This window comes from Gobio gobio (genome assembly GCF_949357685.1).
Source record: "Gobio gobio genome assembly, chromosome: 24".
Lineage (NCBI taxonomy): Eukaryota > Metazoa > Chordata > Actinopteri > Cypriniformes > Gobionidae > Gobio > Gobio gobio.
Window position 1 is genome coordinate 18,944,135 of NC_137120.1, and position 23,470 is coordinate 18,967,604.

Here is a 23,470-nt window from a genome sequence, read left to right on the forward strand (position 1 = left end):
TGGGTTTGTGTAAGAAAAATATAAACATATTTAAAATTTTATAAAGGAAAATATCTAGCGTCCGGCGGACCACCTTCAGTATTCTAAATGAACTCTTGTTGCTGATCTGTGCCACGACTCTCGTTCAGCTCACGTTGCACGTTCAGCTTTTAATTGTAGAGTCTGTTCTGTAACTGAACTAAATTATTTTTTACTACTATTAAAAAAAATCTAAACGACGGTGGGGGCATGGTGGGCAAGTGATGTAACCTGTGGCTACTAGACTGTAGACTAGCTTGACTTTCTGAACAGTGAGTTTTTCTTGCTTATGCTCTGAACGTGCCATTCATGTGGATTTAGATGTCGCTCAGGACATGTGCTGTATGTGGAGGCCTGACTAACTGCTCCAACTTGTCAGAGCTGATGGCTCACATTGGGAAACTCCATGACTACAATAAATACATCTGTGGTTTGAAAATATAGTTTCTTAGTATCTATATTAATATAAAACTTTTTAAATAAGGAGTGTGTTCAATAACATATTAGTTTTTGTTTTGGAGAGAATGAAGAAACGTCAATTGAATCAGCTAAAGGATTCTTTCATTGGACGACACTTTTAACCAAAGTGATTTCTTGTTACTCATTCTATCAGCTCTTGATTTCCCTGGGAATCGAACCCATGATCTTGGTGTTTGCTAGCGCCATGATCTACTGTTTGAGCTTCAGGATGGCTTGTTGCATCATGATTAGGGATGCACCGAATCCAGGGTTCGGGTTCGGATTTGGCCGAATATTGGGCTTTTTGACTGGGTTCGGTTTCTGCCGAACCTCAGAATTTATTTCCACCGAACCCGAACCCTAGGCTTGCACTATGCGCGCCCCGCTGGTCGAACTTAATGACGCCGCTGTTGAAAGTGAAAATGGAACTCATGAACAGAAAACGTGGCAGTATACTTTAAGTCAAAAGAAGGCGAATCAAGTTGAGCTACGCGTTCAATTTGCAATGCCGATTTGTCTCGTGATGACAAGGACCCTTAACAACAGCCGCTGTTAAAACATTTGCATATGAAACATCCGAGAGAATACGATTTGTGCATGAAGGAATCTACAGACAGCAGCCAAAAAGTATTTTATTTTACCGTGCAAACAGCCTATAGATCTATAGATCAGATAAAATATAAATAAAATTGATAAAATATATATACTTAAATAATTACCAAATTAAGATGACAAAACGAAAATACACTGAATCCGTTAGCTTTGAAGAACCGGAATTAGGTAAATAGGTAGATAATATACTATATATCTTTACATATATAGCATACTATTCTCTTAAAACCATAATTTTGTTATTTTTATTAACCCAAATAATGATTCATCCGCTAGGTTGCACGTGAGGGGGAAAAAATAGGTTCCTTCTACTTAAGAGTTGAGCTCTTTTTATTTTAATAGGCTATATCTCTTTACATAAATACTATTTTCTACTTTAAAAAAAAATAACTTCGTTATTTTACTAACCCAGTGTTTTGTATGTGAATGCTGTTTCACGTGAATATAACCACAGGAGTGAAGCACAAAGCTTTGTTTAGCCTAGAAAGGAAATAATGGTCAGAGAGCACTTTTTCATTCTGTTTTGCTATCTGGATATGGTCACTCGATTTTCCGTGAATTTTAACAATAGGCCTAGTCCATTTTATCCCAATGGACATGGACATCTCGTTTCTTTTCCCAAATCTTCACTCGCGTCGCACCCATTCGCAGGGGATTATAAACGTTTCTTCCTTTCGTTTGCTTATAATTAAGTCTATTATAACTATTCACATCCTTTACTGTGGGAAAGTATAAAAAGCACTGTAGGACGAATACCTTTTTACTTCAAATTTTATTTAACACCGTTTGTTCTTGTTATTAAACTTGTTAAGGCGCGTCAAATTTGGTTTATTTGAATAGCGCATTTCACACACACGCCGGTGATTTTAGTTTCGTTTTCTCTGGCAGTGAATAATCAAACATTGCCTAAATGTCTTGACCCTGTGGAAGATAAAATCCGCTCTTCAGACCTTTTACAGCAAGTGTTGCTTTGCAACATCAGTAGAACATATGAAGACGAAGATATTCGAGAAGGTGTAGGCTATATTCAGTGTCCCATTCCTCTCAAAGCGCAGAGCGGTATCCCAGCAAACACAGCAACGTTGTAAAAACGTTTTTTTCACGTTGTGAAAAGGTCGTGATAACGTTTTTATCCTACGTATTTAATACGACAAGATGTCGGGTTTTTTTCACGTTATAAAAACGTTTTTTCACAACGTTGCAGAAACGTATTTATAACGTTTTTATCACGTTACCACGTCTCCTTTCAACGTTGCAGAAACGTATTTATCACGTTACCACGTCTCCTTTCAACGTTGCAGAAACGTATTTATCACGTCCAAACTGTTCTTCACTTCACACATGTAATCAAAATGTTTTTACTGTTATCTTTGAAAAATAACTTTAATATAAAACAATATAACTACAGTAAGAGAAATAGATTAAGTGGTATTTATAGATCTCTTTATAATTCGTCATAGGCTAGTCACAGGTTACGATATTTCTGTACATCTGAATATTCAGCTCATTACTAACACTTTTTACATTTCACCTTACCTGTAGGGCGGACCTCTGGTTGTTGCCCATTTTATAAAACTACATTAACATATGTAGTAGGCCTACTAATAATTTATACTATACACAAATAGTCACTCATTGTATTTATTCACACAATATAAGAAATATGATTAGGTCGTTCACAAAAAAGAAAAATCTGTCATTTACTCATCCCTGCGTAAATCCAATGTAAACCTGTATGACTTTCTTTCCACTGTTGAACAAATGGAGGTGTTAATGTTAACCTTAGTCAGGAGATAAGCATAATGTTCCTTATTCACCATTCACTTTTTTTGAACCAAAGAAAGTGAATGGTGAATAAGGTCAGAAACATTAACTTTAAGGTCTAACAAAGTCACACAAGTTTGGAACAACAACAAAAGTGTTAAATGATAACACCTTTGTCATTGTTTGTAGAGATAATGTATAATTAAATTCCAGTACTTTCAAGGACCTTGAGATTTTTTTCAAAGACTACAATTAGCGCCCTCATTAATAATAACAGAAAATTCTTAACAGATAAATAAAACTACGCCAATAAAACAAAATGGTACAAATAAAGTACAGCAAATTTAAATAAGAACATTAACAAATAGAAAAATCCAAGAAATGTCAGTGCACAGATGTTATAACAGAAAAAAACTCATCTGTAAAATGTACATTTTCTCTAACTAGTTACAAATTATTTTATTGCAATTGTTATAATAATTAAAATACAATTTATAACTTATCAATTAATATACATTACATATGTAAAGTTTATAATGGATATTATTGTTCAATAAATAATATTTTATAATATTTGCATACTTGATTTTGAGAAACAGTCTGTGTTTTAGTTGTTTTTCAGCGCTTCCGTAGCAGGTTACATTGTTATGCCAGTAGGTGGCAGCAAGGGGCTGTCTTAATGAGTGAGTTAGTAAGTAAACCATTCATTCAATGCAGATTCATTCTGTTATAGTGCTGAATTCTGTGACCCTAGTTATAAGGTTAGGATTAGGGATGGGTTTAGTTGTAACAGTCAACTAGGGTCACATAATTTGGTAGGTCAGATTTCGGCACAACACCAGAAATCTGACGCTTCATTTCATAGAGATCATTGCATTTACTAACGTTGACGCCCGTCATGTAAAATCCCCTTAACCACTGAAAGAATACTATGACAAAGATATAGATATACAGCAAATGTGGGGGGAAGTATGTTTCACACTGGTGCACTAAATAGATGTATTATAGCAAACAAAGTTTAGTCATGTTCCTGAGTAATATCTGCATGCACCTAATTCTGCAGAGAACATATATGACAGCAGACAGCAATCCATATGAGAGAGAAATCTGGTGTGGAAGGTGGATCTGGAACCGACTTCTGTCCAGGCTGTCACAACATCTCTTGTTTATCTGTCTTCACAAACTGCCCTGAAATACAATTCAAATATCAACAAGGATTGTTATAAATATAATGTGAGGTTCTTACATTCAAAATGCTCATTTGGCCTCTGTGTTAAAGTGTGCAGAGAATTCTGCCGGACTGAAATTTAGTCTTTTAGTCATTCATACCCTTCTTATACTAATGGTAACAAATTTATAACACAACAATAAATAACTCTCAAAACTAAATCTCTTTAATACTGCAAATACCACGTAGAGTCATATGATTTCCGTGATGCAAAAACATGCATGAAACCACAGAATCCAGTCACAATTTACTGTATAAAGCGGAACGCCACAGAATTTGGCAATTTTTGAATTAATAAATTAAAAGTAGGGCGGTACAATGAATCAGATACCGATACAGACTAGTGTCTGTGAATATTAAAGCTAAAAAAACTGCTAATGAAATCTGAAGTCTTTATGTTCTGCCATGTCTGTGTGAATGAGCGCTGCAGTTTCGACTACTACGCAAACTAAAGCGTGTGTGACGCTTGCAATGATTTCAGTGTCTGCTGTCTCTCTATACATTAACTTTATCTGCAGAGCTGCTCTCAGAGTCACTTCATGAACATTTTACCATTTAATTTACAAGAACTATCAACATTTGTTGTATCATATACACACAGGAATGTTTGAGGTTTTACTTACAAGTCAGATGGTTCATAGTACCTTAGAGATGTTCTCTGCACATCCATCAGAATCTAGAAACATAAACAATTTGTCACAGAGCCAACAATATGTGGTATACAATGTCAGGTTTATTAGAAATAAATAAACTAGAGCACGTGGTTAAAATGCTGAAAAAAGTAAGAATATACAGGATATACAATATATAATATCTTTAGATATCAGAATTTATGTTTTGAGGTTTTACAGATGCATGGAGATATATACGTAATAATAATAATTGATGGAAAACCATGTAAGATAAAAGAAAAAAGGTGTTTGAAATAGTTTCAGCTCATTGTCACGCTCCATGTGAGTGACGTCACCGATTAACTTTACAGTGCAAACTTTTAGGTTAAATAATTAGATTAACGTTACTTCCATTCATCCATTGACAAATTGCCAGCAAAACGTTAACAAACCTATCAAAGCCCTCTTATCTTCACATAATATGTGATTAAAACCCCAAACTTTCATAAACAAGAGCTCAAGGCTAGTTACGTTAGCCTAAGTTAACGTTACCTTTCATAAAGTTAGCCTAACGGCTAACGGATTTTTTCCGAAGACACTAACGTTAAACCATTTCTATAAATTAAATATTCAACATAACAACGGAACAGTTGTATGTATTATATGTGTAGTTTAACATTATATGTGTAATTTTAGGGATTAAACTTACCTGAAATCAGTGAAAACAACAGTGACAGGACGCAGGCGGAGTCTTGCTGTTTCACTGTGTCGCCCCGTTTCCATGGTAACTCCCTCCGCTCCAGTCTAAAAGCGACTCGGATGTTCAACACGCACGCCCATTAAACACGTCATATGTCAATTACACAGCGTTTCAAGAATTAAAACATCACATAGGCTTACTGATGGAGTAGAAAATGTCCCGAAAGTTGATAACGTTGTTTAATTGGATAGTGCAGCCTAGCCCTACATCATCACAGCCTAGGTTCGTGCGTATATAGTAATATTTATACGCATTTTCGTGTGATCGGGCTCATTTTTACACTCTATGAGCTGTTTGATCCACGCGCCAGGCTCGTGATGAGCTATGAAACAACAATAATCGATTGGATTATTCTAATAGCTTGCTATCAGTTAAATGAGCAGAGACCACTGAAAGTAAGCATTCACATATTAGGCTACCTTTAAGTCCTTTTGATATCGAATGCTCAGCTGCATAAATCAGTCTCACTCAGTCACTGAATCGCCTCAATGGTAAAATGTTACTGATATTTTTACACAAACAGAAAGTAGCCTATCATTGGAGGTTTGGCATCTGGTTGTATTTTGGTACTGTCATGACGTTTTTTAAACGTCCTATTCCAACGTGCAGATTACGTTATTTTAACACCAGAATAAAACGTCTAACAAAAGTTGTAGCTTGGTAGTAGACAAACGTAATATTTACGTTTTTTTGACTACTTAAAGAAAACGTACCAGGTTGGTATTTTTACAACGTTTTTGAAACGTTTTATTTTGGTTACATTATTTTTCTATTTAAAAAAACGTTTTTAAAACGTCTTTAAAACGTTGTACTGCAACATTACCTAATTGCAACCAAAATACAACGTTGTGAAACGTTGTAAAAACGTTTTGTGTTTGCTGGGATATGACGCATCTTTGCGGGGAAATAGTATGAATCAAATATTTTTCTAACTAATATTTAATTTTCATATATTCTTGAGGTTACCATTATTTACTGAAAATCGTTTTTGTTTTATAGGCTGTGTCGTTTCACTGACGGAAGTGCTAAAATAAACACGAATGCTTATGGATGTTTCAGCCTCAAATGATTTCAAAATGTAGGCTATATAGGCTATCTGGCATAGACTAAAGTATTTAAAATCGCATATGCATTAGTTACATTCTCAATTTAATTTACAGAGCAATTCCTGCTAAGTTTTTAGTTTAACTAATACTATAGAAGTGGATTAGTGTGTGTCGCAGACTCGCAACGGGGGCGTGGCATCACGATGGTGGCGCTCCATCTTGATGTCGGCACAACCCTAGCGCGCGCCTCCTGCTCTCCGTTGGGTTGTTCTTTGAAACGACAGAGGACGACTCGGGGTAATTTTTCTATAAACCATCATGAAATAGCGGCGAGAAGAACATACACGACAATGTTTCCTTTAGTAAACTTGACCAAAACTGGTCAATAGCATCCCTACACTGCTGTGGACGTTGTTAACTTCATTAATGTGTTTACTGTGATAATGGACTGCGGACGGGAGTAGGATTCGGTATTCGGTTTCGGATTCGTCCGAATCTTAACCAGTGGATTCGGTATTCGGCCGAACCCCAAAAATCTGGATTCGGTGCATCCCTAATCATGATAAGCCAAGTTTTGTCACTTGTATCACTAGGGTTGTATCGCAGCTTTTAGCAGAGCTGGATGGTCTTCATTCATCTGGAGACGTCTTTGTGATTGGAGCAACTAATCGCCCCGATCTGCTGGACCAATCATTGCTCAGGCCTGGCAGGTAAACAGATTCAGAGAATTGCTCCTCAATTGTTTTCTTGAATGAAATGTTTTCATTCTTGCAATTTGCCCTTTTTCAGATTTGATAAGTTGGTGTATGTTGGTGTGAATGAAGACAGAGAGTCGCAGCTGCAGGTTCTGAAGGCAATCTTACGCAAGTGAGTGTCCATCATGATGTTCCTCTCTCTCAGGGCTGTAGCGTGTTATTGGTAGTGACTCTCTGCTTTCTGATTGGAGGTTTAAAGTAGATCCCAGCGTGTGTCTGTCGGAGGTCGTAGAGTCCTGTCCTCTTCAGCTGACCGGAGCCGATCTCTACGCACTCTGCTCGGACGCCATGATGTGCGCCATCAAGAGGAAGATTTCGCTTATCACTGAAGGTATGTGACAAGCAAATGTGGAAAATCAACGACTGAAAGATGAAATGTTTTATGAAAATATCATCACCGCTACTTCAGATCCTCAGAGCAATTAGGAGCATTTGGTTGTCAGTCATCACATGCAGGGTTTTTCATGACTTTTATTCAGCAAGGACACATTAAATTTATCAAAATTGACAGTAAAGACTTTTATAATGTTTCAAAAGATTTCTTTTTCAAATAAATGCTGTTCCCTTTCAGTCGGTCACGTTCGACGTACGTATTGGGATCACTTCAGGGAGCCCCTATCAGCTTCGAGATCTAGAGAACGGGCCAATGGCCATTGGCGTGCGGGATTTGCATCTCGCGCTCCGCCCCGCAACGCGGGTATAAACAGGAAGCGAGAGCAACCTGCAGTTGTCATTCACTTCGGAGCCGAACAGGCGTTAGTACGAAGACGAGACTGCTGTATCAGCAAGAGAAAATATTCTGCAAAGAAGACCGGAGAACGAAGAGGACGCTTGTGTTGGCGATTAGACGGCACATATCAGCGGGACCGCGTGCTCAGCTGCTTCGTGTATAAACACAACAGCTGTTCTCACAGCAAACCAGTTGGTTCGGTGAGGGCGTGGTTTTGAGTTCAAACACAGGCTGCACTATCTCCTGTGTGTTGCCGCGGTCTCCCTGGGTGCTTCAGCACATTCTTAAAAGAGTGTTTCCTCACAAAAAGAGCAACACGTCTTTTTCAAGATGTCATTCCACCCGTGCGTTTCTGGAATGCGGTCGTTCCCTCTCACCCGTTGATGGTCACAACCGCTGTCTTGTTTGGGCGTTCAGCACGCTGAGGCAGCGTTTGTGGAAAGTTCATGTTCCTACTGTGGGAACATGACTATCTCTGAGCTTAGATCGAGACTCGCCTACCTTCGGGAAGGTGGAGTCCCCCTCCGCATACCTCGATCTAGTACTATCCCTGCCCAGCAGGATAGGCCTACTTCGACGGATGCCCGGGGTGATCTGAGGATTACGTTCAGGGCAAACCCGCCGAGCGAGCCTCCGTGGGCCCCTGATCCCTCACAAGCTCCTCAGCCGGTGGTGCTTCCGGAAGAAGCTGCTTGTCCCGCCCACGGGTGCCCAGCAGTGACTTTCGGGGCACCCGCAGATTAGCAGATGTTGATCGCTGCATCGGAGGGGGAGTTCCAGTCCTCGGAGGATGAAGATTCGGCTGTACTGCCTCCCTCTGGGAGAGTGGCAACGGTCGAGTCGGACCCAGAGTTGACTGCTATGCTTTCCCGGGCCGCCGGGAATTTCGGGCTTGAGTGGAACCCTCCACCACGTCCCAAACCTTCCAGGTTGGATGATTGGTTTCTCGGGGCGGGTCGCGCTGGTTCTCAGCGTCCCGCTCCAGTACCATTCTTCCCGGAGGTGCATGAGGAGCTGACTAGGTCGTGGACGGCGCCTTTCAGTGCCAGAAACAGACCTAGCGGCTCCTCCCTCCTCACTACCCTTGACGGCGGGCAGGCCAAGGGTTACGTTGGAATCCAACCGGTTGAGCGGGCCGTCGCGATTCAACTGTGTCCGGCGACTGCCTCTAACTGGCGCGGTGACCCACTTCTCCCGTCCCGGGCCTGTAAGTTCTCTTCCAACCTAGTTGCCAAGGCTTACAGGTCCTGCGTCTGCTTTGCATGCCATGAGTTTGCTCCAGGTGCACCAGGCCCAGGCGCTCATGGACATGCACGAGGGTAGACCTGACCCAGAGCTCCTCCGGGAGCTCCGGACGGCGACGGACCTCGCCCTCCGGGTGACGATAGTCACCGCCCGTTCCATTGGTCAGGCGATGTCCACCCTAGTTGTCCAGGAGCGACATCTCTGGCTTAACCTGGCCGACATGAGTGAGACCGACAAGTACCGGTTCCTGGACTCCCCCATCTCGTCGGCCGGGTTATTCGGCGACGCAGTCGAGAGCTTCGCCCAATAGTTCTCGGCCGCCCAGAAGCAGACGGAGGCCATCAAGCATATCCTGCCCCAGCGACCTGCTGCTGCTCCCACTCCGCCGCCGGCCGCAGCGCCTCCGCCTGCCCGTCGCCGAGGTCGGGAAGGCCGTCCAGCCCGCTCAGGCTGCTGCCAAGCCAGGTGGCAAGCTCCGTCGTAAGCGACCCTGAGACGGGCCACCCAGAGATGGAGGAAACTGTTCTTCAGGAGATGGCTGCAGCACCACTCCTTCCCCCCAAGTTCAGGGGCGTTCACTTCACCTCCATGTCGAAGGAGAACGCTCCTGTGCTCTAGGCGGAGATCGCGGTCCTACTGGCGAAGGACGCGATAGAGCCGGTCCCTCTAGCCGATATGAAGACCGGCTTCTACAGCCCGTACTTCATTGTACTCAAGAAAGGCGGCGGGCTACGGCTGATCTTGGATATGCGGTTCTTGAACCGGTCCCTTCACAGGCTGCCGTTCAAGATGCTCACGCAGAAATGCATCTTCAGGTGCGTCCGTCCCCAAGATTGGTTTGCAGCGATCGACCTGAAGGACGCGTACTTTCATATCTCGATTCTCTTCTCTCGGGATGGAGCTGGACTCGGTCGCCCAGACAGCGCGCCTCACAGAGGAGCGTGTCCAGTCGTGTTGAACTGCTTGAAATCATTCAAATGCAGGACAGCGGTACCACTGAAACATTTTCAGAGGCTCCTGGGGCATATGGCAGCCGCGGTAACGCCGCTCGGATTGCTTCATATGAGACCGCTTCAACGCTGGCTACACGATCGAGTCCCGAGATGGGCGTGGCACAGCGGATCCCTCCGTGTCCAAGTGACGCCAAGATGCCGCCAAACCTTCAGCCCGTGGTCGGCCCCTTCATTTCTATGGGCACGAGTGCCTCTAGAACAAGTGTCCAGGCATGCTGTTGTCTCCACGGATGCCTCATCCACCGGCTGGGGTGCCACGTACAACGGGCTTGCCGTTTCGGGTCTGTGGACGGGGCCCCAACTGCAATGGCATATCAGTTGCCTGGAGTTGTTAGCAGTTCGTCTTGCACTCAGCCCCCTCAAGGGGCCGCTCAGAGGCAAGCACATTCTGGTCTGTACGGACAGCACTGTGGCCGCTGCGTACATCAACAAACAGGGTGGTCTACGCTCCCGTCGCATGTCACAACTCGCCCGCCATCTCCTCTTGTGGAGTCAGAAGCATCTGAGGTCGCTTCGTGCCACTCACATCCCGGGCCTGCTCAATCGTGCAGCCGACAAGCTCTCACGTCAGCAGGTGCTTCCCGGAAAGTGGACACTCCACCCCCAGGTGGTCCAGCTGATCTGGAGTCACTTCGGGGCCGCTCAGGTAGACCTGTTTGCCGCCCCGGACACGACCCACTGCCGGTTGTTTTATTCCTTGACCGAGGGGACCCTCGGCTCGGATGCTCTGGCACACAGCTGGCCCCGGGACCTACGCAAATATGCATTTCCCCCAGTGAGCCTTCTTGCACAGTTCCTGTGCAAGGTCAGGGAGGACGAGGAGCAGGTCCTGGTGGTGGCTCCGTATTGGCCCAACCGGACTTGGTTCCCGGAACTAATGCTCCTCGCGACAGTACCTCCTTGGCCCATTCCTCTGAGGAAGGACCTCCTGACTCAGAGACGGGGCACCCTCTGGCACCCGCGTCCGGACCTCTGGAGACTCCATGTCTGGTCCCTGGACGGGACGCGGAGGTTCTAGGTGGCCTACCACTAGGGTTGGGAATCGTGAGAAATTTTCCAGTTCCGGTTCCGGTTCCGGTTCCGCCTAACGATTCCGGTTCCGATTCCGGTTCCATTAAAATTATTAAACAAATTGTGGTAAAGGAAAAAGGCACAATACGCAACTCAAACAATCCATTTTGTGTTTATTACTTGCTCTAAAATTTATTTACAGGTTGGCAATGTCAAAAAAGTCCTGTACTGTACATATATTACAGTATTAATTAAGCCATTCTTGCAACACATTGTTTTTCAAATGAACACCTCTGAAATTGTCTTATTACATTTTATCTCTCTGTCTCTGAATAAAACCAAGTTATAAATTATATTTATTAGTTATATTTATTAATTAGTTGTATACCGGTATTAATTTAATAGTAATTCAGTTATTCAGTGAACTTGTAAATAATAAATTGCAATTCAGCATTACAAAGGTAATTGTGCCTAAACGCTTACCTAAACCATGGTGACTCAACGGTTGACAATATATATATATATATATATATATATATATATATATATATATATATATATATATATATATATATATATATATATATATATATATATATATATATATATATATATATATATATATATATATATATATATATATATATATATATATATATATATATATATAGGCCTTTCACTATAGATCTGATATAAGCCCTGTGGCACTCTGTGCTGTAGCAAATGTTTTGTCAAATTGCTAGTGCAGCCTCCTTTGCATGTTATTAACTTTTCACGTGTTACATTTTGCTTCATTATCATTCATTCTTTGGAAATGAATCCATACTTGTGACTTTCTCTTCGCCATGCTGGTGGTCAACGAGAAAATATCTGACGCAAAACCGTAAATGTGTAGCGCGAGGGCTTTCAGGCTGAACTGCGTTGCACTCCTGGAAGCGGCAGGCAGCCTAATTAATATTCATGATGAGGTGAGCCAGGGTTGCCAGGTTTTCACAACAAAACCCGCACAATTGCACAATCGCTTCAACCCGCGGACATGAAACACAGCCCGCGGCAACAGTGGAAAACGGGAAAGCGGGAAAACCACGGACTTGGCAACACTGGCTGGCACTCGGATACGCTTCCAGCGCTTCGCACACACATTGCACCAGAACCGTTTTCGGAACCGAAACTTAGGAATTTCGCGCGGTTCTGGTATTTTTCAAAAATCAGTTTCGGTTCTGCATAAGAACCGGTTCTCGGTTCCCAACCCTACCTACCACAGAACGTGGTAGACACCATCTCTTCCGCTAGAGCTCCCTCTACGAGACGGCTCTATGCGTTGAAGTGGAACCTGTTCGTCGACTGGTGCTCTTCTCGCCGAGAAGACCCCCGAAGGTGTACGATCAGCTCGGTGCTTTCCTTTCTACAGAGCGGGTTGGAGCGAAGGCTGTCTCCCTCCACCCTCAAGGTATATGTTGCCGCTATCGCCGCTAATCATGACTTAGAGGAGACCAAATCCGCCTCGCCCTCCCTCTATACCCTCTTGGGACTTAACTCTGGTGCTTACCGGACTGCAGAGGGCGCCCTTTGAGCCTTTGCTGTCGGCTGAGTTAAAAGTTCTGTCACTAAAAACAGTACTCCGGACTGCATTGGCCTCCATCAAGAGGGTAGGGGACCTGCAAGCATTTTCGGTCGATGAATCGTGCCTGGAATTCAGGCCTGGTAACTCTCATGTAATCCTGAGACCCCGGCCTGGATACGTGCCCAAGGTTCCCACCGCTCCCTTCCGGGACCAGGTGGTGAGCCTGCAAGCGCTGCCTTCGGAGGAGGCAGACCCAGTCCTAGCTTTTCTCTGTCCGGTCCGCGCCCTGCGGACCTATGTAGATAGAACGCAAAGCTTCAGGACCTCAGAGCAGCTCTTCGTCTGTTACGGAGGACAGCAGAAGGGAAAGGCTGTCTCCAAGCAGAGGATGGCCCACTGGATAGTGGATGTTTTTCAGTTGGATGTTTGCTCTCGCTTCCTGTTTATACCCGCGGTGCGGGGCGGAGCACGAGATGCAAATCCCGCACGCCAATGGCCATTGGCCCATTCTCTAGATCTCGAAGCTGATAGGGGCTCCCTGAAGTGATCCCAATTCGTCGGTTACGTCCGACGTACGTCTCCGTTCCCTCCTTCAGGGAACGAGGGTTACCATATGTAACCGAGACATTCTTTTGAACTTTCTATTCATCATATTTTTTTTCAGAACTGCTTTATAGATTAAATAAACTAATTTAATAACTGATGATCTCTACAGTGGAACTGAATCAACACTGAAATGTTCACACGGGTCGGCCTTGAAAAAACAGGGAGGGCAAATCATATAATCGTATCGAGTATGAAAACTGCATGCCAAATTATCAGTGGGAAAAACGCAGCACAGTTTCAAGTTCAAAGTTACAAAACAGCAAATAAGAAATAACCTACATTAAATAATTCATGAGTTTGTGTGCCTATATTATCTTAGTGAAAGTGGTAAACAGATTTGGCTTGCTGTCTGCTATAGAGGGGCTCGGAGAGGATATTTACAGTTTTATATTTACGCCTATAACAGTTTTACCTTGGTATTAATTGGAAGATTAGATGGGCGTACTCCTCTCGAAATTACGTTTAATAACTTCACTTTATTTGTGCCCAGACACTTGCACGTGTTACCATTTTATTAACATTTTGGCCAAAATCAAGTTTTTTGACCAGCGAATTTCAAAGAATGTCAGACACGCATGTTTTGTCTGTCATTAACAGCCGCATTTGAGGCAGTAAGTGCATTATTTTTCAAGGCTTAAGTTAGTCCCCGACTAAAATGCATGTTTGAGCTGTTTTGACTGAAAGCAACTTGCACTAATATATCTTAAAATATGTCGGTGCCATTGTTTTGTCTCAAGATGCACACACCAGTAGTGTTTTTTTTTTCTAAGGCCCTTTTATAAAAGATACTTAAATTCCCTAACTGAACTAATGTTTAATCCTGGCTTAATTTAAGCCCTTTTCTGTGAAACCAGGCCATACAGTTTACTGTAGCAATGCGGCCATTTATTTCTGACATTTGGCCAAAATCTCATGTTATTAAAGATGAAGTTCTACACACAGGCTATTTAAGAGCGTATGGTCTATGACTCGATGACAAATGCTACACTAACACACTCCTCCTCTTCTGCATGCAGCACTTCATTCACGATAGAGGCGAGTTATAAGGTTTGGCTGACAGTTTGAAGAGCCAATGGAGTTACAAGGTTTAGTCACAAGCTCTTTTGGTTAAATATTTCAAAACCCCACAGAGAGGCGTAAAGGGTGACCAATAGTAATGATTTTTGAAAAAAATAAATAAATAAGAATGACGAAATTTGGAGACACAGGGTTTCTGCACGACAGCCAGGAGCATAGTTTGTGGGGGGCAAGACAAGCAAGTTCAACCCCCTAATATTTATAGCCTACCATAATTAATGGAAATATAGAATCAGGCTATTAATCAATTATATACATTGCGCGTTCAGAGCTTTTATGAGCACTAAGTTCCCGTACGAACTGAACAGACCAACTATCTTTATTTAATTGTGCATGAGTGGCGCGTGAATCACTGTACTATGTGAAAGTGTGATACTTATCAACTCCAAAAGAGTGGCAACATTTGCACAAGCCGTTCCTATCGCAACGCTGATGATAAAATCTGCAATCTATTTGTCAAACGTGACCTAAAGTAGTCACGTCAAGTACAAATTCAAAGAATCAAGAGGACCTTCTAGAATTATTGACTAAACAATTGGTAAAATGTGTCAAATGTTCTGGTAATAATGAGAGATATTAGGAAAAACCTGGCTTATTCAGATATTCCAAATCCAAGTTGACAGAAGTTGACAGAAAATTTACATTTTCAGTACAAGAACATTTAGTTAGACCTATCATGGAACTTTGATTTAGAAAATTCTGTCAAACTGATAAGTTTTCAGGTGCTTAAATAAAATAAAATGCATCATATCCATCATATCATAATTGTTAACTAGGCTATTACTTTATTGCAGTTATGTTATCAACGCTTGTGTGGATGATACCACAAAATACCATTTTGCAAAAATAAAAACAAACTAGAAAATTAATAAATAAACCTCACGAGGGAGGATGCCCCTGGACTGTGTTCACACTTCAAACGGTTCACACTTCAACCCCCAAATGTTCAAACCCAAACTACGCCCTTGACAACAGCAACAATATGAATTAATGTTGTTCAATGTTCAACTATTTATTGGGTGGTCCACAATTCAAAAGCTTTAAATATGTCCACCATTTTCCTGTTATCACTGTAAAGCTGCTTTGAAACAATCTGTATTGTATAAAGCGCTATATAAATAAATGTGACTAAGAATCCTGAAAACAAATATCATGGTTTCCACAAAAATATTGAGCAGTAAAAACTGCTTTAAACATTGACAATTATCCATCCATCCATCCATCATGTTCCGCTTATCCGGGGCCGGGTCGTGGGGGCAACGTGGGGGAATACAGAGGGGTTCCCAGGCCAGCCGGGATACAAAATCCCTCCAGCGTGTCCTAGGTCTTCCAGGAGGCATCTGAAACAGATGCCCGAGCCACCTCAGCTGGCTCCTCTCGATGTGGAGGAGCAACGGCTCTACTCTGAGCTCCTCCCGAGTGACCGAGCTTCTCACCCTATCTCTAAGGGAGCGCCCAGCCACCCTGCGGCTGCCTGTATCTGGGATCTTGTCCTTTTGGGTATGACCCACAACTCATGACCATAGGTGAGAGTAGGAACGTAGATCGACGGGTAAATCGAGAGATTCGCCTTACAGCTCAGCTCCTTCTTCACCATGACAGACCGGTACATCGACCGCATTACTGCAGAAGCTGCACCGATCCGTCTGTCAACCTCCTGTTCCATCCTTCCCTCACTCGTGAAAAAGACCCCAAGATACTTTAACTCCTCCACTTGAGGCAGGAACTCTCCACCAACCTGAAGCGGGCAAGCCACCCTTTTCCGACTGAGAACCATGTTCATAAAAATTATGAACAGAACCGGTGACAAAGGGCAGTCCTGCTGGAGTCCAGCATGCATCGGGAACAAGTCAGACTTATTGCCGGCAATGCAAACCAAGCTCCTGCAATGCAACCCCATACTCCCAGAGCACCCTTCACAGGACTCCACGAGAAACACTGTTAAATGCCTTCTCCAAATCCACAAAGCACATGTGGATTGGCTGGGCAAACTCCAATGAACCCTCCAGCACCCTGAAGAGGGTATAGAGCTGGTCCAGTGTTCCACGACCGGGACAAAAACCACACTGTTCCTCCTGAATCCGAGGTTCCTCTTTTGGCCGAATTCTCCTCTCCAGTACTTTCCCGGGGAGGGTGAGAAGTGTGACCCCCCCCCCCCCCCCCCCTGTAGTTGGAACTAGGGCTGGGCGATATGGAGCAAAAAATATATCTCGATATATTTTGCTATATCTCGATATACGATATATATCTAGATATCTTTTACAGGAAAAATAACCCCCCAAAAACTACTGCAAAAACAAATATGCCAAATACCACAAAGTGTTTTTTTTTATTGAAGTGCAAAGAGGTAGGCAGTTCATGTAGGAACAAAGTAGGGATGCAACAATACAGTAAGTCCACAGTTCAATACATATCTCGTTTTTTTTTACCACGGTTTTCGGTTCGGTTCGGTTCTGATGGCTAGTCGCATCAGATTTTTTCTATTCTATTCTTAGCCGAACAGCAAGAGCTTAAGGAGGAAAAAATACGATTTTTTTATTGCAATACTCTTTCTTTATTTTACTTAAAAGACTTGAAAAACCTTACTTAAACTTAAAACTTTACTTTTAAAAAACCTTGTACACATTCCAAGTGTACTGTATAATATAAAATAAATATATATTTATAAAGATTTACACTGGCAGCTCAGAGCTGTACAGCAGCATTTAAGTATGAAATTGAATTAATAAATGTAAAAATAAAACACTACATAGACTTCCCTATAAAATATACATTGATTCTTATTAAAGCTACTGTATTAGTTTTTCAGTCAAGAGCCGTGAGTGATTTTGTCTTTGTCTTTTGTTACTTTATTAACCACTAAAGGAATAGTTCACTCAAAAATGAAAAATCTGTCATTGATTACTCGCGCTCAAGTTGTTTTAAACCTGAATAAAGTTCTTTCTTCTGTTGGACATAACATATATTTTGAAGAATATTGGAAACCAAGCAGTTGCTGGTCCCCATTGTAGGAAATAATATGAATGTCAATCGCTACCATCAGCTGCCTGTGTTCAACAGAAGAAATTAATACAGGTTTGGAACAACATTAGAGTGAGTAAATAATGACATCATTTTAGAGTGAACTGTCCCTTTAAGGACAAGCGGCAGCGTGTTCACTAGGCTGCCCTGCTGTCAATATAAGACTTTCACGCATCTAATGCTGCCTTCACGTGCTCTCGGAATTATCATAAATACGAGTTTCCTAGGTAAAAATTGCACATGAACGCCCTCACATTTTGAAACTTGAATGCAATGAGCTCGTAATCACGACGTCAGAAGTCGGAATGACCAAATTTCCGATAGCACGTGAAGGCAACATTATACAGACACACGCCGATTTTACTTTCACTTTAGACATAACCGACTGTGTTTATGTTAACCTTGTGTGTATTTGACAGTATTAGCGCAGTAAGATTTAGTCCAGTAATCACTTGTTTGACAGGCTTTTAGTGCGCGCGCTCGGGAAAGCGCATGGTGCCCTACGCGCAAGGCTTTAAAACGCATGCAAATAATGAATTTTCATTCAAAAATAAAACAACTCAAATCAAGGGCATAGTAAGTAACCTTCTCCAGCAAGCAAGCCGTTCTCTCTCCGTAGTGTACAGTCGCGGGAGTTCTTGTCTCGCAAAGTAATGCTGCCTAGGTAAACTGTATCAAGTGTTTGAGAACCAACTGTCGGCATTCATGGCAGTAGACATCTGTCTGCAGTTCGTCCGACGCCTTAAAACCGAAGTATCTCCATATAATGGAGCCAGTTGTTTTTAAGACGAGTTCTGTAGCCTCCGAGCTGGTTGCGGACGCCGCCATGACAACACGCGAGGGGAGGGGGAACAAAAGCGAGGAGGCGGGGGGCGAGGAAAGCACAGAGAAGGCAAACAAGCAAAGTGGCGGAATCAGAATTAAATATAAACAATATATCGATATATACGATATGTCAAAATCCATATCGTGTTTAAAAAATATCTCGATATATTTTAAATATCGAGATATCGCCCACCCCTAGTTGGAACACACCCTCCGGTCCCCCTTCTTGAAAAGAGGGACCACCACCCCGGTCTGCCAGTCCAGAGGTACTGTCCCCAACCGCCATGTGATGCTGCAGAGGCATGTCAGCCAAGACAGCCAGCCCCACAACTTCCAGAGACTTGAGGTACTCAGGGCGGATCTCATCCACCCCCTTTGCCTTGCCACGAGGAGCTTTTTAACTACCTCGGCGACGAGTCCACCTCCGAGCCCTCGGCCTCTGCTTCCTCAATGGAAGACGTGTCGGTGGGATTGAGGAGATCCTCAGAGTATTCCTTCCACCGTCCGACGATATCCCCAGTTGAGGTCAACAGCTGCCCACCTCCACTGTAAACAGTGTTGGTAGGGCACTGCTTCCCCCTCCAGTGGCGTCGAACGGTTTGCAAGAATCTCTTTGAGGCCAACCGATAGTCTTTCTCCATGGCCTCACCGAACTTCGCCCAGGCCCGATTATTTTGCCTCCACAACTACCCGGGCTGCAGTCCGCTTGGCCTGCCAGTACCTGTCAGCTGCCTTAGGAGTCCCACAAGCCAGCCAGGCCCGATAGGACTACTTCTTCAGCTTGACGACATCCCTTACTTCCGGCGTCCACCACCGGGTTCGGGGAATGCCTCCTTGACAGGAACCGGAGACCTTACGGCCACAGCTCCAAGGAGCCACATCGACAATGGAGGTGGAGAACATGGTCCTCTCGGACTCAATATCTCCAGAATCCCTCAGGATCCGGTTGAAGCTCCGCTGGCGGGGGGAATTGAAGATCTCTTTGGACTCGGCAAATGTTCCCAACAGACCCTCACAGTCCATTTGGGTCTGTCCAGCTTCCTCCCCCGCCATCGGATCCAACTCACCACCAGGTGGTGATCAGTTGACAGCTCCACCCCTCTCTTCACCCGAGTGTCCAAGACATACGTCCAGAGGTCGGATGAGACGACCACAAAGGCGATCATCGATCTGTGGTCTAGGGTATACTGGTGCCATGTGCACTTTTGGACACCCTTATGCTTGAACATGGTGTTCATTATTGACAAACTGTGACTAGCACAGAAATACAATAACAGAACACCACTCTGGTTCAGATCAGGGGGGCTGTTCCTCCCAACCACGCCCCGCCAGGTGTCACTGTCACCGCCCACGTGGGCGTTGAAGTCCCCCAGTAGAACGACGGAGTCTCCAGTCTGAGCACTTTCCAGCACACCTCCCAGAGATTCCAAGAGGGCCGGGTACTCTGCACTGCCGTTCGGCCCATAGGCACATACCACAGTGAGAGACCTGTCCCCGACCCAAAGGCGTAGAGAAGCGACCCTCGCGTTCACCAGGGTAAACTCCAACGCATGGCTGCTGAGCTGGGGGGCTATAAGCAAACCCACACCAGCCCGCCTCTCACCATGGGCAACTCCAGAGTGGTAGAGAGTCCAGCCTCTCTCAAGAAGTGTGGTTCCAGAGCCCAAGCTGTGCGTGGAGTCGTCGGGGGCCTCGCCTTCGGCTGCCGCCCGATCCACTATGCACCAGCCCCTTATGACCCCTCCTGCAGGTGGTGAGCCCACGGGAGACATTGACAATTATAAGAATCATTATTAATAATTGAGCAACAATAATAATTGACTTCTGAAGGATCACGTGTAATTGGTCAGTAATTATGCTGAATTCAGCTTTGATTACAGGAATAAATTACATTTTAAAACATATTCAAATTGAACACAGTTCACAATATCATAGTTTTTTACTGTATTTTTATTTATTTAATAAATGCAGTCTTGGTGTGCAGAAGTGTGCAAAATCCTAATTATATCAAACATAATATACAAAATCATTATATATAATTGTTTAATTATATATACATATATTATTACTATTATTATTAATATATTTATTAAATATAATAATATTGTCAAAATAAAAAAATATTATTCAGTAATATTCAGAAAACACTCTAGAGACTCTAGAATATTGTTCTATTCTATTAAAATGGATCATTTTTTAAAATGTGTTCATAGACAGACTCAACATGTAAAAAATATTCACTCTAGTGCAAATAGTTACAGTATATTAAGAAATAAATATCAAAACAGTGTCTTTGCATTTGACAGTTCTACAGCTGAGATCTTTATTTAAGTTTAGAGGATAACATTTTTAAACCAAGAAGAAGCTATTTACATTTTATGCTTGAAACCCATGTGTCCATATTTCAGCTATTTGGTGAAGGTAACCAAGGTTACACTTTTACCTTCAAGAGCTGAGTCTGAAACAAACTCTACACAAGTACAAGAACACAAACACTTCTAGCTACGCAAGCTTTGATTCATAATTCAGCGCATACACACTTGCTGCAGACATTAGTGTCAATTGTCTATAATTTTTTTTCTTTCAAGCAAGTTAGTTTGTTATTTGTTAGTTTAATGACAGACGTTTATAGGAAACTCTATCGCCCTCTGGTGTGCTGAGATTTATTACCACAGTAACGATTGAATATGTGCTCCTGAAATGCGTCGGCCAAATGTTGACGTCTGCGTTTGTCTACTTGAGTAAAGGATGCTTCAGGCCTGACTCTTTGTCTGTCTCTCTAGTTCTTTCTCAAAGTCTGGACTACATTCCTTCATCTTTCTACATTCCTTCTTCTGAAACAAACTCTACACAAGTACAAGAACGCAAACACTTCTAGCTACGCAAGCTTTGATTCATAATTCAGCGCATACACACTTGCTGCAGACATTAGTGTCAATTGTCTATCATTTTTTTCTTTCAAGCAAGTTAGTTTGTTATTTGTTAGTTTAATGACAGACGTTTATAGGAAACTCTATCGCCCTCTGGTCAAGTCAAGTCAACTTTATTTATATAGCGCTTTTAACAATGTAGATTGTTTCAAAGCAGCTTTACAGTGTTAAACAGGAAAATAATGCAGCATAATTTTATTCAGCTGTATAGCCATTCTGGAAAAAACGCTGATGTCATCAGTTCATTTAAATTATCATACAATGACAGTGTGGGCTTTAGATCAATAATTAGATCAGTAATTTAGTTTAAATGGTTAATTTAGTTTATTAATTAGATTTATTTCGATGTTTAGTTGAAAAATTTTGTGTCCCCAATTGAGCACGCCAAGCCAGAGGCAACAGTGGCAAGGAAACCAAAACCCCATTAGGTGACCTAATGGAGAAAAATAAACCTTGGCAGAAACCAGGCTCAGTCGGGGTGCCAGTTCTCCTCTGGCCAATTAACAAACAGCATATTATTATTATTATTATTATTATTATTATTATTCTGGCAGCTTTACAGCTCAGAGGTCATAATAGATCGGAATATTTGAGGGACTGAGATTACACCGGAATATCTGGTGTGCTGAGATTTATTACCACAGTAACGTTTGAATATGTGCTCCTGAAATGCGTCGGCCAAACGTTGACGTCTGCGTTTGTCTACTTGAGTAAAGGATGCTTCAGGCTTGACTCTTTGTCTGTCTCTCTAGTTCTTTCTCAAAGTCTGGACTACATTCCTTCATCTTTCTTCATCTCTCTGTCTGCGGTGCAGGTGTGGATTCGGAGGCCGGCGCTCTGACTCTGTGTTCAGAAGACTTCAGACAGGCTCTGTCAGGCCTTCAGCCGTCCGTCTCTGAGCAGCAGCTCAACAGATACAAACTCATCCAGCAGAAATTCACCACAAAATAACACTGTGCTGACTGAAATCATTCCTCAAGTGGTAACTGTTGTAGCTGAAAGCATTGCAACGTGTCGTAACCAGACCTGACATGATAAAGCTACTGTCATTGGTCCATATAACTGAATATTGAACATCAGATGTCTTCTGATTGGCTGTGATTGTGTCATGTTGCACTTTTACCTTCAATGTGCACTGACAGATTAAATGTTACGAGAGACTTATCTGGTTAGGGCACAGTAGAATAATTTTCTGTATTTAAAAAAAAAAAAATGTAATGGTAAACTAAATAAGAACATTAAATATAAAAGCACAACTCCTCATGTTCACTTTCCTATCCCGCAGGATTTCTTTGCATCTTCCTTAATGGGTTTCATACTTAATGCTTGAATGGAAATTAGTCAGGCTGAAAAATGCAGAATCAGAAGGCTATTGACTTAAAGCTAAGAGATGAGATTAAATATAGCAAGAGATGATTTATGGCGAGCACTGCAATAACCACAGCTAAAGAGAACCCGTTCAGCTAGACTGTGAGAGTTAATAGGCGTGTTCGTGTTTGTGATGAACGGCACCGAAATACAGTGTTTCATTTAAAACACATTAGAAAGCAGAACAATTCACAAACCTTCCTCCTCAGGGGTTTGATTTAAACATGCATTGGTCACACTTTATATTAAGTGCTTTTTGTTTTAGATCATTTATGTTTTAGATCATTTAAGTAATAATTAATCAGTTAATTTACTATGCAAATGTTAAAAATATGTATATATTTTTAGAAATGTTAATGAAATGATTTTATAAAGATTTTTTTATAAATATGTAATTACTACTTAATTAATATGTTGTTACTATATAAAACAAAGGACAATTAGGACGACTTAATATAAAGTGTTACCTTGTTTATTCAAAGAATGACTTGAAATGAAAACTCTGAAAGTAAACGTATGTGATTCTTCAAACAAATCTCTGTCTGCTTTTACATAGTAGCTCAAGATAGAAGACAATATGAACACAAAAGACAAAATTATTCAAAAGATAAATTAACTGTGGAAATTTCAAACTGTGCAAGCATATACTTTGACTCATTGTGTTGTAGCTTGTTGCTGGAAGCAAGTGCGATTGAGTGAATCTCATGAAAACTGTCCAGAAATGTAATTATTTTCAGATTTTTTTTAAATATAATTCATAAATTATAAAAACAATAAAATGTATGTATAAAATTAAAAAAAATATATATATATATATTTAATTTATA

General features: G+C 42.1%; 1 protein-coding gene across 2 annotated transcripts in view; it reads left to right on the plus strand.

The window, feature by feature from the left end:
* The window catches only part of pex6 (peroxisomal biogenesis factor 6), a gene marked incomplete at its 5' end in the record, with an annotated part of 37,394 nt that extends 14,166 nt beyond the window's left edge, over positions 1 to 23,228 (plus strand). Inside the window, 4 exons of one of the 2 annotated variants that reach the window (XM_079807100.1) lie at positions 7,092 to 7,208; positions 7,288 to 7,365; positions 7,445 to 7,584; positions 22,090 to 23,228. In XM_079807100.1, coding sequence (XP_079663226.1) covers positions 7,092 to 7,208; positions 7,288 to 7,365; positions 7,445 to 7,584; positions 22,090 to 22,226 — 472 coding nt within the window. In that variant the 3' untranslated portion in view covers positions 22,227 to 23,228. Of the gene's footprint in view, positions 1 to 7,091; positions 7,209 to 7,287; positions 7,366 to 7,444; positions 7,585 to 22,027 lie in introns of both variants that reach the window. The other variant, XM_079807101.1, reaches the window with a different exon arrangement.
* Between the last annotated feature and the right edge of the window lie 242 nt (positions 23,229 to 23,470).